Source organism: Bison bison, unplaced genomic scaffold (assembly GCF_000754665.1).
Source record: "Bison bison bison isolate TAMUID 2011002044 unplaced genomic scaffold, Bison_UMD1.0 scf7180017864063, whole genome shotgun sequence".
Taxonomy (NCBI): Eukaryota; Metazoa; Chordata; class Mammalia; order Artiodactyla; family Bovidae; genus Bison; species Bison bison.
In genome coordinates this window covers 13,272,171-13,292,725 of record NW_011494635.1, presented here as the reverse complement: position 1 = coordinate 13,292,725, position 20,555 = coordinate 13,272,171, and the positions used below count along the sequence as shown (strand labels likewise).

The following is a 20,555-nucleotide window of genomic DNA, read 5'->3' as shown; positions in this document are numbered from 1 at the left end:
TCTTCTAGGTTGGTCATAATTTTTCTTCCAAGGAGCAAGTGTCTTTTAATTTCATGGTTGCAGTCACCATCTGCAGTGATTTTGGACCCCCCAAAAATAAAGTCTGTCACTGTTTTCACTGTTTCCCCATCTATTTGCCATGAAGAAAAATGGGTGGAGGATCTAAGTAAACAATTTTCCAATGAAAGTATGCAGATGGCCAATAGCACATGAAGAGATGCTTAACATAAGGTAAATGCAAATCAGAATCACAGTGAGCTATCACCTCACACTGGTCAAGAATGACTGTTTTCAAAAAGACAACAAATGACAAGAATTGGTGAGGATGTGGAGAAGAGGGAACCCTGTGCACTGTTGGTGGGAATGTGAATGGCTGCAGCCACTATGGCAAACAGTGTGTTGTTCAGTCCCTCAGTTGTTTCCAACTCTTCGACCCCATGGACTGTAGCATATCAGGCTTCCTTGTCCTTCACCACCTTGCAGAGCTTGCTCAAACTCATGTCCATTTAGCCGATGATGCCATCCAACCATATCATCCTCTGTCACCTCTTCTCCTCTTACCCTCAATCTTTCCCAGCATCAGGGTCTTTTCCACTGAGTCTGCTTTTCACATCAGGTGGCCAGAATATTGGAGCTTCAGCATCAGCATCAGTCCCTGCAATGAATATTCAGAATTGATTTCCATTAATACTGACTGGTTTGATCTCCTTGCAGTCCAAGGGACTCTAAGGAGTCTTCTCCAACACCACAGTTCAAAAGCATCAATTCTTCGGCGCTTAGCTTTCTTCACAGTCCAACTCTCACAGGCATATGTGACTACTGGAAAAACCATAGCTTTGACTATTTGGACCTTTGTGGGCAAAGTAATGTCTCTGCTTTTTAATGCACTGTGTAGGTTTGTCATAGCTTTTCTTTCAAGGATCAAGCATCTTTTAATTTCATGGTACTGTCCACAATGATTTTGGAGCCCAAGAAAATAAAGTCTGTCACTGTTTCCATTGTTTCCTCATCTATTTGCCATAAAGTGTTGGGACCAAAGGGTATGATCTTAGTTTTTTGAATGTTCAATTTTAAGCCAACTTTTTCACTCTCCTCTTTCACCTTCACCAAGGGTCTCTTTAGTTCCTCTTCACTTTCTGCCATAAGGGTGGTGTCGTCTGCATATCTGAGGTTATTGATATTTCTCCTGGCAATCCTGATTCCAACTTGTTCTTCATCCAGCCTGGCATTTTGCATGATGTATTCTGCATAGAAGTTAAATAAACAGGGTGACAGTATACAGCCTTGATGTACTCCTTTCTCAGTTGTCAACCAGTCTGTTGTTACATTTGCCATTCTGACTTGCTTCTTGACCTGCATACAGGCCTCTCAGGAGACAGGAAAGGTGGTCTGGTATTCCCGTCTCTTGAAGAATTTCCCACATTTTGTTGTGATTCATAGAGTCAGAGGCTTTGGCGTAGTCAGCAAAGCAGAAATAGGTGTTTTTCTAGAATTCTCTTGCTTTTTCTATTATTCAACGGATGTTGGCAATTTGATCTCTGATTCCTTTGTCTTTTCTAAATCCAGCTTGAACATGTGGAAGTTCTCTGTTCATATACTGTTGAAGCCTAGCTTGGAGAATTTTCAGTATTACTTTGCTAGCATGTGAAATGAGTACAGTTGTGTGTCAGTTTGAACATTCTTTGGCATTGCCCTTCTTTGGGATTGGAATGAAAACTGAAAACAGATTGAAGTTTCCTCAAAAGTTAAAAATAGACTACTATATGATCCAGCAGTTCTACTTCTGGGTATTTATCCAAATGAAAGAAAACACCAATTAGAGATTATACATGTGTGTCCCTATGTTCATTGCAGCATTATTTACAATAGCCAAGATATGGAAGCAACCTAAGTGCCCATCAGTAGATGAATGGATAAAGATGTGGCATGTATGTATATTGTGTGTATGTATGATCAGTCGGAGTCTTTGTGACCCATGGACTGCAGCCCGCCAGGTTCCTCTGTCCATGGAATTTTCCAGGCAAGAGTACTGGAGTGGGTTGCTATTTCATACTCTTTGGCATCTTCCTGACCTAGGGATCAAACTCAAGTCTCTTGCATCTCCTGCATTGCATGCAGATTCTTTACTACTGCACCACCTGGGATGGAGTATTATTCAGCCATAAAAAAAGAAATCTTGCCTCTTGTGACAACATGGAGTGTATTACGCGAAGTGAAATAAGAGAAAGACAAATACTATATGAATTCACTTGTATGTAGAATCTAAAAAGAAAAACAAATGAACAAACATTAAGAAAACAGTTGTAGATGCAGAGGACAAACAGGTGGTTGGTAGAGGAGATGAGAGTGGAAGAGGAAAAAAATAAGGAGATTAAAAGGCACAAACTTACCATTGCAAATGACTCATGGGTATGAAATGTACTGTGTGAAGAATATAGTCAGTAACTATGTAATATTTTTGTATGATGAGAGTGTAACTAGACTTATCGTTATCATTTTGAAATGGATAGAAATATCAAAACACTGTATAACATGCATTATAGTTCTATTATACTTCAAAAACAAACAGGAAAAGAGATGAGATTTGTGGTTACTAGAGGCAGGGTGTAGTGGAATTAAATGAAAATAGTCAAAAGGTACAAATTTCTAGTTGTAAATAAGGAAGTACTAGGGATATATAGCATGATATATTTAATTAGCACTGCTGATTGTTATATATAAAAGTTATTAAGACACTAAATCTTAAGTGTTCTCATCATAGGGAAAAACTTTTTTCTGTTTCTTTAGTGTGTCTATATGAGGTGATGGATGTTTGGTAAATTTATTGTGATAATTTCATGAAGTATGTAAGTCAGATAATTACAGTGCTGTATTTCAATTATATCTCAAAAAAATTGGAAGAAAACATAATATTAAATGCAAAAAAAGAGAAAGTAATCTGCTATTTCAAGTGTTGAAGTAAGGAGGGATCTGAAAATTTACCCCTCTGTACCTTAACAAAAGGATTTCAGAGGAGGGGTGAGGGTTAGACCCCATTGAAATGGGGTTAAGATACTAGGAGATAAGAGTGTTGTCCGTGAGTCTTCATTGCATTGTGCCAGCTATTCATTGCAGCACATGGGCTTTCTCTAATTGCAGCATGCTGGCTTCATGTTGTAGAGCTTGGGCTCTAGAGTACGCAGGTGCAGTAGTTGGGGCATGCGAGCTCTCTGTTTGTCACACATGGACTCAGCATGCTGGCTCTCTAGCTGGGGTGTGGGCTTACTTGTCCTACAGTATGTGGGATCTTAGTTCCCTGACCAAGAATTGAACCTGTGTCCCCTGCACAGGAAAGCAGAACCACTGGACCACCAGGGAAGTCCCTAGTCTTTTTTTTTGTTGTTGGGGGCAGCGGTGGGAGGCTGCACTGAACAGCTTGCAGGATCTTAGTTCCCTGTTCAGGAATTGAACTCACACCCTCGACAGTGAAAACGAGGAGTTCTAACAACTGGATCACCAGGGATTTCCCAAGAGTAGATAATTCTTCTTAAGAAGATTTTTGATGTAAATGTAAGAAAAAAAAGTAGGCTGAACATGACAGGTGAGTTTGTTTTTTTTTTTTTAAGAAGGAAATCCAACAGTTTGTCTTATGCTGAGTCAGTAGATAGGAAAAGTAAGCAACCTAGATGTCCATCAGCAGATGAATGGATAAGAAAGCTGTGGTACATATACACAATGGAGTATTACTCAACCATTAAAAAGAATTCATTTGAATCAGTTCTAATGAGATGGATGAAACTGGAGCTTCAAACTTACAGAGTGAAGTAAGCCAGAAAGAAAAATACCAATACGGTATACTAACACATATATATGGAATTTAGAAAGATGGTAACAATAACCCTGTATACGAGACAACAAAAGAGACATGATGTATAGAACAGTCTTATGGACTCTGTGGGAGAGGGAGAGGGTGGGAAGATTTGGAAGAATGGCATTGAAACATGTATACTATCTTGTATGAAACGAGTCACCAGGCCAGGTTCAGTGCACGATACTGGATGCTTGGGGCTGGTGCACTGGGACGACCCAGAGGGATGGTATGGGGAGGGAGGAGGGAGGAGGGTTCAGGATGGGGAACACATGTATACCTGTGGCGGATTCATTTCGATATTTGGCAAAACCAATACAATATTGTAAAGTTTCAAAATAAAATTAAAAAAAAAAAAAAGAAAAGTATAGCATAGGTTTAGAATTAGGTTTGTTCTGGTGAGGCCCTTGATTGAGTAGTGTTTAAGAATTCTGGACCCAGGTAAGGGGTGTGACCCTATCCATTGTAACTAGGGGAGAGCAAAGTACTTGCATTAAAGTAATGGAAGGAAATGTAGGTCTCTTCTGATTTATTTCTTCTTTCCCCAGCTATTCATTTTGTATTATTAGGATGCCAGACATACTTCTAGACACTAGGAATAATGAATAGAACAGCCAAAAGTCCTGGTTGTCATGAAATTTATATTCCACTGGGGATAAATAGACATGAAACAGTGGAGTAATCAGAGTACCATCAGCTAAAATTGAAGAAAGGGAAGAGGGTTTGGAAAGTGAACAATAATAAGGGATAGCAGTGAGTCGGCCAGGGATGTGAAAGAATTGATTTTCCCACAGTGCTGGGAACCTCCTTGAGAAATGTGTTTATAAGTATGGAGTGAGACCAGTGAGCACAGTGTTTTGTCTCTAGCCTTATTAAGCTGCTTGGTTTCATATACAGAGTGAGCAGAGAGTTGGATTCAACCAGGTTTAGGGTTTGCCATATGTATATAATGCATCTTAAGATGCCACTGAATGTAAAATATACCTGTATCTCATTTACTTCTAAGAAAGAAAAAAATAATCATTTAAACTGCATGTTTTATAATACATCCTGATTTCTGAGCTGTTAAGAGAAACATGTTTATCTTGGAGTTGGTGAAATAAGTAGTTGGGATGCTTTCAGTTAGAAGCACAAGAAAACCCAGACTCAGATGGGCTTTAACAATAGAGAGGAAAGACCTAGAAGCCTGAATGAGACTTGTTTCCCTGACTCTCCTAACTGCAAGCTCCATGCTTCTGTTGAAGCAGCTTGCTATGGGGACCTCTAGGAACCTCTGGGATCTAAATTCTGTTGTGATTCTTCTAGACACAGAAAGCAGTGTAGCTGGGCCAGTGAAGCAAGGTGCAAGTCAGATCTGGAAAGCACAATGTTGTATCCATGGAGTGCAATAGGTCTTTCCCACTTACAGAGTCCAGTATATTGCTGAAGGGATGTATTGTTAAGGCTGTGGGAGTACTGGGAGACCTGAGAGCAGAAAATATTTATACCTAGATGATGGAAGTCTAATATAATGTAATCACTTAGGAGACACTTTGGCAGTTTCTTTAAATTTAGGTGTGTATCTATACTTCGATCTGGTGATTCCCATTTTTAGTATATATTTATCCTAGAGAAATGTCCACACAAAGGCTTGTACACAAGTGTTTTTAGCAGCTTTGTTCATAAGCATCTATAACTACATAATCCAGGTGTCTATCAATAGGAAAATATATAGACATGTTGTAGTCTAAATATTCATACAACAGAATGCTACCCAGCAATAGGAAAGAACAAGATATTGATACACACAGTACTTGGAAACATGCTGATCAAAAAAAGCAAGGCATAAAAGTGTCTTGGTATGATTTCATTAAATCAGGTTCTGTCAAACTAGTCTTCAGTGATAGAAACAAGATCAGTGTTGAGAGTGATTACCTGCAAGGAGGTCTGAGGGAACATTGAGGGGATGATAGAACTATTTTATATCTTGTTTGGGGGATTTTATGTGTGTATAAATTTGTCAAGACTTACCATATTGTACATATTTGATGATTACATTTTATTCTATATAAGCTAATCCTTATTAAGGTTGATTTAAAATTTTGGTTGGAAGGAATCAAATCAATATAATTGTCCTCATGCTAAATGTGAATAGGCTATATTGTGAAACTGTTAGACTAGGTTGAGAAATAAAACCTAAGCACGTTCTGTTTAATAGAAACAAACTTTTATTCTCTATCCTTGACCTCAGTTTGGCCTCAGGTGTGCCTGTGGCAGAGTAGAAGTATGTGAGCTCACACCTTCTGATGGAAACACCGAAATCATAACTAAGTGCTGAACACCCACCAACAAAAGAATACTGGAACCTACCAAAAAAAGGTATCCTACATCCAGAGACAAAGAAGGAACCAGAACATGATGGTAGGATGGATGCAATCAAGACAAAATCAAATCACATACACATGGGGTGGGCAACCCACAACGTAGAAAATAATTATACCCACAGAAGTTCTCCCAGAGGAATGAAAGTTCTGAGCCCCACATTAGGCTCCCCAGCCTGGACATCTGGCAACAGGAGGAGGAGTCCCCAGAGAATGTAGCTTTGAAGGTCAGCAGTGTTTGATCACTCGAATTTCACAGGAGTGGGGAAAACTAAAACTCTAGTCTTAGAGGGTGTAGATAGGGTCTTGTGTGCACCAAGACCCAGGGGAAAAAGCAGTGGTCTCATAAGAGACTGGATCAAACTTACCTGCTAGTATTGGAGGATCTCCTGTGGAGGTGGAGGGGGTGGTTGTGGCTCACTGTGAGGACAGGGACACTGGTGGCAGCAGTCCTGGGTAGCCCTCATTGGTGTGAGCCATCTTGGAGGCTGCCATTTTCTCACCAGACTTGGCCCCACCCAATAGCTTGTTGCTGCTGGTGCTGGGATGCCTCAGGCCAGACAACCAATAGGGAGAGAATATAGTCCCACCCATCAGCAGGTTGTTTGCTTTAAGTCTTCCTGAGTAAGTAGCTCCCCAATAAACACATGCTCTGACATGGCCTTGCCCACCGGATGGACAAGACCCAGCTCCACCCACCACTGAACAGGTACACTTTCAGCTGGTACTTTCACCAGGAAGCTTGCACAAGACTCTTAGACAGCCTCATCTTCCAGAAGGCAGAAAACAGAAGCTGCAACTAGAACCCTGCAGTCTGTTGAATGGAAACCACAGTCACAGGAAGTTAGACAAAATGAGACAACAAAGGAATATGTCCCAGATGAAGGAACAAGTTAAAACCCCAGAAGAACAACTAAATGAAGTGGAGATAGGCAGTCTCCTTGAAAAAGCATTCAGAGTAATGATAGTAAAAATGATCCAAGATCTTGAGGAAAAGAATGGAGGCACAGGTGGAGAAGATACAGAAATGTTTAATGAGGGCCTAGAAGAACTAATGGCACCCCACTCCAGTACTCTTGCCTGGAAAATCCCATGGACGGAGGAGCCTGGTAGGCTGCAGTCCATGGGGTTGCTAAGAATCGGATACGATTTAGCGACTTCACTTTCACTTTTCACTTTCATGCATTGGAGAAGGAAATGGCAACCCACTCCAGTGTTCTTGCCTGGAGAATCCCTGGGATGGTGGAGCCTGGTGGGCTGCCGACTATGGGGTCGCACAGAATTGGACACGACTGAGGTGACTTAGCAGCAGCAGCAGAAGAAGAACTAAAAAACAAACAGATGAATAATACAGTAACTGAAATGAAAAAATGCACTAGATGGAATAAATATTAGAATAACTGAGGCAGAAGAATGGATGAGTGAGCTGGAAGATGGAGTGGTGGAAGTCACTGCCATGGATCAGAATTATAAAAAAGAATAAGAAATGAGGACAGTCTTTAAGAGATCTCTGGGACAACATTAAAAGTACCAACATTCTCATTATAAGGGTCCTAGAAAGAGAAGAGAGAGAAAGAGAAAGTACCCAAGAAAATATTTGGAGAGATAATAGCTGAAAATTTTCCTAACGTGGGAAGGGAAACTGTCATTTAAGTCCAGGAAGCACAGAGAGAGGCTCAGGTCAAATAAATCCAAGGAAGAATACACTGAGATACATAGTAATCAAATTGACAAAATTTAAGACAAAAAATATTAAAAGCAACAAGAGGAAGCAACAACAAACAACATAACATACAAGGGAATTTCTTTAAGACTATCAGCTGATTTTTCAGCAGAAACTCTGCAGACCAGAAGGGAGTGGCACAATATATTTCAAGTGATGAAAAGGAAGAATTTGCAACTAAGAATATTCCTCCCAGCAAGGCTCTCATTTAGATTTGACAGAGAAATCAAAAGCTTTACAGACAGACAAAAGCTAAGAGAATTCAGCACCACCATAACAAGTTTTGCAGCAAATGCTAAAGGAATTTCTCTAGGCAGTAAAGAGAAGGCCATAACTAGAAACTGGAAAATTACAAAGGAAAAACTCACTATTAAAGATAAACATACAAAAATAAAAAAAGATAAACATAAAGTGATTAGTGATGGTAAGAAATCATCCACACACAAATACGTCAAAATCAGCAGTTCTAAGAAGAGGAGAGCACAAATGCATTTCCAACTTACAACTAGCAACTTACAACAATCTTGGTTATATATGGATTGCTATTTGAAAACCTCATGGTAACCAGAAACCAAAAATCTCAATAGATACAGAAAAAAAAAATAAGGAATCTAAACACAACATTAAAGTTAGTGATCAAATAACAAGAGAAGTGAACAAAAGAGAAAGGAAAGAAAAGCACCTAGAAAAACAAATCCAAAACAGTTAACCAAATGCCAGTAAGAACATATATATTATATACCTTTAATGTAAACGGAGTAAGTATTCCAACCAAAAGACATAAATTGACTGAATGGATACAAAAACTAGACCTATATATATATGCTGTCTACAAGAGTCCCACCTCAGATCTAATGACACATACAGACCGAAAAGGGATAGAAAAATGTATTCCATGCAAATGGAAACCAAAATTGGACAAGCAATAGTTGTATCAGACAAAATAGACTTTAAAGTAAAGAGTGTTGGAACAGACACGGACACTACATAATGATCAAAGGGTCAGTCCAAAAGGAAGATGTAACAGTCGTTAATATTTATGCACTCAGCATAGGAGCACCTCAATATATAAGGCAAATACTAACAGCCATAAAAGGAGAAATTGACAGTAACACAGTAAGAGTGGGGGGGCTTTAACACCCCACTTTCATCAACAGACAGCTCATTCACAGAGCAGTAAGGAAACAAAGGCCTTAAATGACACATTAAACTTAATATTTGTAGATCATTCCATCCAAAAGCAACATAATACAAATTCATCTCAAGCGCACATGGAACATTCACCAGGATTGATCACATACTAGGCCTCAAAGTGAGCCTTGATAAATTTAAGAAAATTGAAATCATATCAAGCATCATTTCTGACTGCAACACTATGAGATTAGAAATCAACTACAAGAAAAAAATGAAAAAACACAAACACATGGAGGCTAAGCAGTATGCCACTAAAACAGCAGTGGATCACTGGGGAAATCAAAAATTACTGAGAGACAAGTGAAAATGAAAGCAGGGTGACCCCAAACCTGTGGGATGCAGCAAAAGCAGTGCCAAGAGGAAAGTTTATACTTATACAATCTTAGGAAACAAGAAAAAACCTCAAATAAACAACCTTACACCTAAAGCAACTAGAGAGTAAAGAACAAACAAAACCCAAAGTTAGTAGAAGGAAAGAAATCATGAAGATCAGAGCAGGAATAAATGTAATGGAGATGACTAAAACAATAGAAAAGATCAATGAAACTAAAAGTTGCTTCTTTGAAAAGGTAAACAAAAATAAACCCTTAGCCAGACTTATCAAGAAAAAGAGGGAGAGGACTCAAATCCATAAAATTAGAAATGGAAAAGAAGTTACAGTAGACACCAAAAAATTACACAAGATCATAAGAGACTATTAAAAGCAACTGTATGCCAATAAAATTGACAGTCTAGAAGAAATGGACAAATTCTTAGGAAGGTTTAATCTTCCAAGATTGAACCTGGAAGAAACGGAAAATATGAATAGACCAATCACAAATACTGAAATTGAAACTGTGATTAAAAAATTTTCCAGCAAACAAAAATCTAGGACCAGATGACTTCACAGGCAAATTATATCAAACATTTAGAGAAGAGTTAACATCTATCCTCAAACTATTGCCAAAAACCACCCAGGAAGGGACACTCCCAAATTCATTCTATGAGACCATCATCACCCTGATATTAAAAGCAGACAAAGGTATCACAAAAAAAGAAAATTACAGGCCAATGTCACTGGTGAACATAGATGCAAAACTCAAGAAAATATTACTAGCAAACCATATCCAACAGTATATTAAAAGGATCATACACCATTATCAAGTGAGATTTATTCCAGAGATGCAAGGACTCTTCAGTATACACAACTTAATCCTATGATACACCACATCAACAAATTGAAGAATAAAAACCATATGATCATCTTAATAGATGCAGGAAAGCTTTTGACAAAATTCAACACCCAGGATGTGGGCATAGAGGGAACCTATCTCAACATAATAAAGGCCGTATATGCCAAACCCACAGCAAACATGATTCTCAGTGGTGAAAAATGAGAAGCATTTCATCTAAGATCAGGAAGAAGACAAAGGTGTCCACTCTCATTACTATTATTTAACGTAGTTTTGAAAGTCTAGGCATGGCAATCAGAGAAGAAAAAGAAAAGGAATCCAGATCGAAAAATAAGTAATATAATTATGTCACTGTTTGCAGATGACATGATACTATACATAGAAAATCCTAAAACTGCTACCAGAAAACTACTAGAGCTCATCAATGAATTCAGTAAAATTGCAGAATACAAGAGTAGTAGTATTTCAATACACTAACAATGAAAACGGAGAAGGCAACGGCACCCCACTCCAGTACTCTTGCCTGGAAAATCCCATGGACGGAGGAGCCTGGTAGGCTGCAGTCCATGGGGTTGCGAAGAGTCGGACACGACTGAGTGACTTCCCTTTCACTTTTCACTTTCATGCATTGGAGAAGGAAATGGCAACCCACTCCAGTGTTCTTGCCTGGAGAATCCCAGGGACGGGGGAGCCTGGTGGGCTGCTGTCTATGGGGTCGCACAGTCGGACACGACTGAAGCGACTTAGCAGCAACAATGAAAAATTAAAAAGAGAATGTAAAGAAACATTCCATTTACTGTTGCATCAAAATGAATAAAATACCTAGGAATAAACTTACCTAAGGAGGCAAAAGATGTGTACTCCAAGAACTTTAAGACAGTGAAGAAAGAAAGCTAAGATGACACAAACATGGAAAAATGCTCTTGAATTAGAAGAACTGATATTGTAAAAATGACTATACTACTACCCAGGGCAGTCTACAGATTCATTGTAGTCCCTATCAAATTACTAATGGCATTTTTCACAGAACTAGAACAAAAAAGTCTTAAAATTTTTGTACAGACATAAAAGACCCTAAATAGCCAAAGCAGTCTTGAGAAAGGAAAATGGAGCCGGATGAATCAGACTCCCTGACTTCAGGCTATACTAGAGAGCTACAGTCAGCAGTGTATGGTACTAGCATAAAAGCAGAAATACAGATCAATAGAACAGGGTTGAATGCCCAGAAATAAACCCATGCACCTATGGTCAGTCTACAACAAAGGAGGCAAGATTATACAGTGGGGAAAAGACAATTTCTTTAAAGATAGTCCTGGGAAAAGTGGATAACTACAGGTAAAAATAATGAAATCAGAACATTCTTTAACACCATACACAAAAATAAACTAAAAATAGATTAAAGACCTAAATGTAAGACCAGACACTATAAAACTCTTAGGAGGAAAATATAGGCAGAACTCTTACATAAATTGCAGGATTATCTATTTTTTGTAGCAGTATCTTTTTTGATTCATCTCTTAGAATAATGGCAATAAAAACAAAAATAAACCAGTAGGATCTAATTAAATTCAAAAGCTTTTGTAGAACAAAAGAAAGCATAAAACAAAAAGACAACCCATAGAATGGGAGAAAATATTTGCAAACCATGCAACTGACAGGACATTAGTCTTCACAATTTATATACAACTCTGGTGGCACAATAAAAAAAAAGTAAAATCAAAAAATAGGTAGAAGACCTAAATAGAGATTTTTCCAGAGAAGACATACAGGTGACCAAGAAGCACGTGAAAAGATGCTCAACATCACTAATTATTAGAGAAATGCAAATCAAAACCACTATGAGGTATCACTTCACCCTTGTCAGAATGACCATCATCAAGTAGTCTACAGACAGTAAATGCTGGAGGAGGGGTGGAGAAAATGGATCCCTCCTACACCGTTTGGCAATGTAAATTGGTGCAACTATTAGGAAGAACGGTATGGAGGTTCCTTAAAAAACTAAAAATGTAACTACCATATGATCCAGCAGTCCCACTGCTGGGCATATATCTGGATAAAACTGTAATTCAGAAAGATACATGCACCCCAGTGTTCACTGCAGCACTATGTACAACACCCAAGACATGGAAGCAGCCTAAATGTCCACTGACAGAGAAATGGATAAAGAAGATGTGGTGCATATATTCAGTGGAATATTACTCAGCCACGAAAAGGAGGAAATAATGCCTTTTGCAACAACATGGATGGACCTAGATATTATCATAGTAAGTGAAGTCAGTCAGAGAAAGACAAGTGTACCATATCCTTTAGTTATGGAACCTAAAGAAATGATATATGAACTTATTTACAAAATAGAAACAGGATCACAGACTTAGAGAATGAATTTATAGTTACCAGGAGATAGAGGGGAGGAATAGATTGGAAGTTTGTGACTGACATGTATGTACACTTCCATATTTAAAATAGATAACCAATAAGAACCTACTGCATAGCACAGGGAACTCTATTCAATACTAGTGCTTAGTCACTGAGTCATGTCTGATTTTTTGCGACCCCATGGACTGTAGCCCACCAGGCTCCTCTGTTCACGGGGATTCTCCAGGCAAAAATACTGGAGTGGGTTGTCATGCCCACTTCCAGGGGATCTTCCCAACCCAGGGATTGAACCCAGGTCTCCCACATTGCAGGCAGATTCTTTGTTGTCTGAGCCACCAGGGAAGCCTCTATTCAATACTATAATAACCTAAATGGGAAAAGAATTTGAAAAGAATAGACTCATGTACATATAACTGCATCACTTTGTTGTACAACTGAAAATAACATAATGACTGTACTATAACTATAATCAATTATACTCCAATATAAAATAATTTTTTTAATTTAAAAATTGAAAAGAAGAAATAAATTTTTGAAAATTTTATTGAGTTGGCCAAAAAAGTCCTTCAATTTTTAAGTAAAAGTAGAACACATTTTTCATTTTCACTAAGAACTTTATTGAACAATGTGTTCACCATTTCACTCCAGTACCTTCTGCCATTTTTCAGGCCCATTCATATTTCTAAAACTTATTCATTTTGAGCAAAGAATTGTTTCATGTGCCTTTTACAATCTTCCAGGGAACTGAGATTTTTTTCCATTAAGAGAATTTTGTAAAGACTGAAATAAATGGATATCTGAAGGTGCAATGTCCAGTGAATACCTGGATGACTCAGAACTTCCCAGCCAAGCTGTAACAGTTTTTGCCTGGTCATCAGAGAAACATGCGGCCATGTTTTGTCCTGATGGGAGATTATGCATTTTCTGTTGACTGATTCCAGACACTTTTTGTTGAGTGCTGCTTTCAGTTGGTCTAATTGGGAATGGTACTTGTTAGAATTAATTGTTTGGTTTTCTGGAAGGAACTCATAATAGAGGACTCCCTTTTAATCCCACCATGTACACAGCAGCATCTTTTTTGGATGGAGACTGGCCTTTGGTGTGGTTTGTGGTGGTTCATTTCACATGTCCCATGATCTCTTCTGTTCTACATTATTGTTCAATATCCACTTTTCATTGCCCATTACAATCGGTTTTAAAAATGGAATGTTTTTGTTAAATTTCAGTAGAGAACTGAATACAAAAATACAGTTAGGAAGGTTTTTTTCACTTATGTGGAACCCAGACATCAGAACGATTAACATAACAAAGCTGATGCAGATGCTTTTCAGCACTTGATTTGGGTATTTTGAGTATGTCGACTGTCTCCCATGTGGTATAATACTGATGTTTTCAATTTGATTGCTGTCAGCTTCAACTGGTCTTCCTGACTGTGAAGTATCATCCAGCCAGAAATCTTCAACACGAAACTTTGTGAACCACTTTTAGTACATTCTATCAGTCACAGCACCTTTCCCAGACATTATACAAAACTTTTTTTGCATTTCACTTGCATTTTTACCTTTCTTGAAATAATAAAGCATAATATGCTGAGTGTTGCTTTTTTTCTTCCATCTTCAATATTAAAATTGCTACACAAAAATTCACTGATTTTTCTGCTTTTTAAAAAAAATGTACACTGATATTACAGTTGTCACAATACAGTCCTACACAATTGTTTTGAATGAAATTAGACAACTGAGCACTACCAGAGCCATCTTATGGAGAAAACTAAACAAACTTTTTGGTCAATGCAATATAAAGAAATATAAAAAATAAGGAGTTGAGTAAATATTTAAGGCCCAGGAAAATGAAGAAAAATCAGTAGTTATAGACAAAGTGGAATTTGAGTATCAAATAAGTTAAATGAGTTAATAGGCATAATTTATGAAGGTCTCATAGTTGTAAGCTTGTATGGCTAAATAAATACAGAAAGCAAAAAAAAATGAGAAATGTCAGTGATGGAGCAGTCATAGTACCTCATTTCAGTATACATTCATCTGAATTAGATTTGGTAGATTTTTTATAAACAAAAATATAAAAGGAATTGAATAGTGCATTCAGTAAACTTAATTATGTTTGTGTATATATAAATACGGGCTTCCCTGGTGGCTCAGTGGTAAAGAATCCACCTGCCAATGCAGAAGACAGGGTTTGATCCGTAGGTCGGGAAGATTTCCTGGAGAAGGAAATGGCAACCCATTCCAGTATCCTTGTGTGGGAAATCCCCTGGACAGAGGAGCCTGGCGGCCTATAGTCCATGGGGTCTCAAAAGAGCCGGACATGACTTAGTGACTAAACAGCAACAACACATACATAAGTATACATTGCTACAATAGATTTCTTTTTCAAATATCCAAGGAAATTTGATCAAAGTTTATTAATGTTCAAGGTACTTGACCATAAAGAAAACCATTTTCTCTTTTTTAAGAGATTAATTCACCTAGTTTTAATAAACATGTAGGCCCAGGAACATTTCCTAAGCAGTCCCAACTTTGTTAAGTAATGTCTTTCTGGAGTGTAAGATTTCCCTTGGGAAGATGAACATGGTGTTACTTATTTTTGGCTGCACAGGGTCTTTGTTTCGGTGCTCTGGCTTTCTCTAGTTGCAGCACATGTGGCCTTCTCTTGTTGTGGTGCATGGGCTCAAGAGTGCGTGGGCTCAGTGGTTGTGGCCCTTGGGCTTAGTTGTCTCATGGCATGTGGGATCTTAGTTCCCCGATCAAGGATCAAACCCACATCCTCTGTGTTGGAAGGCAGATTCTTAACCATTGGACTACCAGGAAAGTCCCAAGAAAATTTTTAACAGATGAAAAAAGTTGAGGTTTTGCATGTTATATTGTCTGGTAATAATAATACAAGTAAGTTAGAAATAGTTACAAGATGGGGTTTCCCTTGTGATTCAGCAGTAAAGACTCTGCCTGCAATTCAGGAGACGGAGTTTTGATCCCTGGGTCAGGAAGATCCCCTGGAGAAGGAAATGACAAGCCACTCCAGTATTCTTGCCTGGGAAATCCCATGGACAGAGAAGCCTGGCAAGCTGTAGTCCATGGGGTTGCAAACTGTTAGATGTGGTTTACAAGTTACAAGATTATTCCTTTGAAACCTGCCTCCTATAGAGGATTCCCCTATTTTCCCTGTATTCATTTCCATCGAAGAATTGCCCCTGTGTATTCTTAAGTGGGAAAATTAGTAATAGCAAGGAGTTAATTCTTTTAAGTTTCTGGTCTTGTGTTGTTAAAATGTCTGTGTTTCAGTTTGATGCTTTTGTGTTGCTGCTGGTGAAGACATGGGAAGTACCAGAGTCCATACCTAGACCACTAATTATACTGAAAAATTAGACCTGAAATTTTAGGTTGATATTCCTGGCCTTCCCCTTTCAAATCTCTTTATGTTTTCAGTAACCAGTTGCAGGCCATTTACTAGAATACAAGGAATTTTGAATTAAAAACTAGTAAAATTTAAAGGAAACAAGAACACCTAATATAGAAGGGATGTAGAGAATAGAATATTTTCATTTATCATTGGTGCAAATGTGAATTGTTATAGTCTTTTGGAAAATAATTTGCGGCCTGGTCAACAATTAAAATTCATATTTCTTTTGGTCTGGTAATCCTCCTCCTAAGATTATTTCCTTAGAAATAAAAGCACAAGTAAGGTCACATTATAGGGATATTTACTGCAGCAGTGTACATACTGCCAACCAACTGAAAACAAAATGAGAAAGTCGGAGAAAGGCAGAAAAAAAATGATATATTGTAGGGTAGAATTTATGCTACATGAATTAAACCAGTTCCCAATATCTTGGAGCATTTCCCACAAAGTTTTGTTGAATGAAGAAGAGGACGATATAAGAAGATTAGTGTAATAATAATTTGTATAACCAAAACTGATTTAAGAGAACCATTAGAGGCTACTCATCAGGGACATTCTTGTTAGGAACTTGTAGGTATGAAGAAAAATAAGAATGCTTGTGAGGTGGTCAAATGTTTATCTTGGTGGGGAGAAGGGGGAAGTACCTGGAGAGGGCGGTAAAGAAAGAAAAAGGAGAATTGTCCTTTAGTTGACCCTAAAAAGCCTGTCTGATCACATCTATTCATTATCTGTAAAATTATGTAAATGTATGTTTAAAGATACAAAGTAAATATTTAAAATAAAATAATCTTTTTCCAAAAGTGATGTATATTTGCAAATAGCTTAACAAGTCCATGTGAAGTCTGTAGAAACTCTTAAGAGGAAAGTATAGTAGAATACCACAAAACTGAGCTAGTGGGAAATTTATTTACCTATAAAATTGGGGTGGTCTCCGTGGTTGTTTTGTACTATTCTTCAGGGACCTTTGCACTCACCTTTGATTTGTCACCCTTGGTGCTGGCTTTGTGTTCTGGCTCATGGCATAATGACTAAATTAAAATCCAAACACAGCAAAGTCCAGTGGAAGAAGGCTGGTCTCAGGATTTCTGTCACAGGTTGGGTTTCTTAAAAGCATTTGCTGAGATGAAGTTTGAAGTACAAGTTAGGTATAACATCTAGGTGAGGAAGGGGCAGGAAGCAGAACTGGGCAAAGGAAGAAGTTGAGTTTCAATGCAGGCCTGACAAAAGAGAGCTCTGGAGTAATGATTGCTTGCCAGAGTTGTCCTGTGTTAAAATGAAAAATGCCCAGCCTTTATATCCATTCTAGGATGGACTGTACTTGGAAGGGCATGGCCTGAGGTAAGGCAACTCCTGATGGAACTGACATCTGGGTGCTGTCTGTGGACCACAATCGCTTCTGCAGCTGGCAACAAGTCTTTTCTTGAAGAGGAGGTCTAGGTGGCATAGCTTCCTATCTACCACACTATCTTTCGTAGGAATGAGGAAATATTTCCTAGAAGCCTTCCATCAGACTTCCCCTCACACCTAAGATTAGATTACATGCTGTGACCCAAATAATAGCCTTTCTCCTCTTCAATAAAGAGTCCTGGTTTTTCACTGAGTATATACATGGTCATCTGGGATAATGGCTCTATTTCTCAGCCTCCCTGTACATTTAGGTATGTCTAAGTTTTGGCTAGGGGGTAAGTTGAATGGTCATTTTTGACTTAGAGGAAAGGGCGTATGTACCTTGTTTCCTTGCAACTCCTTCCTGCTGGGTAGAATAAGGAGATGATAATTGGAGTTTGTGCAGCCATCTTGGATTATGAGGTGGAAGCACATGTTGAGGAGGACAAGAGCAACAAGATAGAAGTCCCTAATGATCATAGAAATGCTTTATGTGCTCTGGGTTGCTTACGTTTGGGCTTTATATCTTGGTTAAAGTCATTACTATTTAGGTTTTTCTGTGAATTACATTAGAACTTAACTGATACACATTTCTAATTGGCACGAGGGCACAGGAAATCATGATTGGCTTAGACTGACATTTTGGGAATGGGATGGATGTTGGGGAATAAGACACAGAGACATTGATATCAGGCAAGTACAGCAAGAGAGAGAATGCGAAGATGTCGAGGGATTTTCAGGGGATGGTATTTGTGATGGACCCAGGAATCATAACTAGGTAAGTTGGAAAGCGGGATGTGTGAGTGACGAACATGAAGAGTTTGTGGATTGTGGTCTCTGGGGCTGGAGACTCACTAGAGAGGGGGAGCTAGGCTAAATGAACTAGAGAAAGCAGAAATGGTCATCAGAGTGTAGGTCACCTTAAATGGAGTTTTTGGTGGTAGAGCTTTTACTCCTAACAGCAGGTCTGAAAAGAGTTGATAACTAAAGTAGGGTAGAGGAAAAGATTCTTAATGGTGAAGTTTAAAATACGGAGTTGCTGGGCTTTGGGTGGAACATCTTTATTATGGTTGAGTGGAGGTTAGTGAAATAGATGCTGATATTTTGAGTAGGTGAAGAGGAGTAACTGGTGTGTCAGTAGGTGACTCAGAAAGTAAGGAATGCAGATCCAGAAGAGAGCATCTGTTTCAGAAAAGCTGACATTGTTGATGGAATAGGGAGGAAAAGTGATCTGGAAACAGCTATTAGGAAAGATAGCATCCTTCTTATATATTAAAATTTTCTATATAGCAAAAGATAGTAGACACAAAGTATAAAGAAAAAATAAACTGAGGAAATATATTTATAGTACATTTACCATACAAATGGGAGCTCCTTGATATAAAAAGAGCTCTTAAATGTGATGCAAGGAGTGAATTCATTGGAAAAGACCTTGATGCTGGGAAAGATTGAGGGTAAGAGGAAAAGGGGGTGACAGAGAATGAGATGATTGGGTGGTATCATTGGCTCAACAGATATGAGAGTGGAGGGAGACAGTGAAGGACAGAGAAGCCTGGCATGCTGCAGTTCCTGGTGTTGCAAAGAGTCGGTCACAACTTAGTGACTGAACAACAACAACAACTTGGTAGCAAAGTAGGTAAAGAATATGGAATCTTAATTTGCAAAGGAGAAAATGCAGATGATCAAAACATAGAAGAAAAAACTCATATGTTAGCATTAGTACCAGTAAAAATATCAATGAGATACTAGGATGTGCCTATCATTGGCAAGACCTAAAAATATTGATAAACTTCCAAGCTTGGCATGTGTGTGGGGAGTAGGTGCTGATGTATACTGCTAATGGAATGCAGTGGATTGCCACTTCAGCTGTTGGGTGTTGTGGATTGATGTGCTTGCCCATCACAATTATGCTGGCCACAGCATGTTTATTGTATTAGCACATTTTTCTTGTAATGGTAACTGTGTGGCCTTATTTTTTGAAAACCAACTTATAAGTCACTTCTTGTGGCCATTTTTATAGTGCAAAATGTGATTTTCCCATCTTAGCTGGAAAAATTTTGGTGTTTCTGTTCATTCCTTTTGGTTTTCATATGTTTGTATCCCCTTTTCTTAAGTATATGACTAGATTTTGTTTCATCCAGATTTGTGTAATCTGAATGAAATAACTATCCAGTCATTTTCTTTTGGCCATAATATATATCAGTGTACCCACTTGGATTGTATTGAGAATTAAGAAGGATATTATTAATACATTAAATTTTTATGAGTTTGAACTTTATTTAATTACAGACTAACTGGATCTTCTGGATTTATAACAGATGGACCTGGAAATTATAAATATAAAACAAAATGCACATGGCTCATTGAAGGACAGTAAGTAATAATGACTTTTTTTTCTTTTTTAAGATAGAGCTCATTGTGAGATTACTTTTCCAACAAGTAAAATTAACAGTCTATATCAACTTAAAATATTTTTTATTTGATAAACTTTTCTTTCACAAGTGAATTTGATTAGCTGAAGCTCCAATGCTTTGCCCATGTGATGTGAAGAGCCAACTCATTGGAAAAGACCCTGATGCTGGGAAAGATTGAAGGCAAAATGAGAAGGGGATGGCAAAGGATGAGATGGTTAGAAAGCATCACCGACTTGCGTGCTCAGTCACTTCAGTTGTGTCCGACTCTCTGCGACCCCATGGACCATGGCCCGCCAGGCTTCTCTGTCCATGGGATTCTCCAAGCAAGAATACTGGAGTGGGTTGCCGTTTCCTTCTCTTATCACACTTAATGGACATGAATTTGAGCAAACTCTGGGAGATAGTGGAGGACAGAGGAGCCTGGTGTGCTGCAGTCCATTGGGTCACAAAGAGTCAGACACGACTTAGCGACTGAACAACAACAACAAAAAAATTTTTTTCTTAATCTTCAGTGTTAATTTTAAAATTTGTGTTGATTTGCAGATGAATTATACATACCAGAAATTTATATATTTTTGATTGTGATAGTTAGAAAACAGAATATTTTATTATGGTTGAAGTATGTAAAGAAAATTTTGCTTGAATAGGTAGCAGGGAAGGCAGGAGATT

General features: G+C 38.2%; 1 protein-coding gene across 1 annotated transcript in view; it reads left to right on the top strand.

The window, feature by feature from the left end:
• Window positions 1-20,555, top strand: part of ATRN (attractin) — a 191,025-nt gene that overhangs the window by 40,100 nt on the left and 130,370 nt on the right. Inside the window, exon 3 of the mRNA XM_010836630.1 lies at window positions 19,762-19,845. Within this exon, the coding sequence (XP_010834932.1) occupies window positions 19,762-19,845 (84 nt within the window). The remainder of the gene's footprint in view (window positions 1-19,761; window positions 19,846-20,555) is intronic.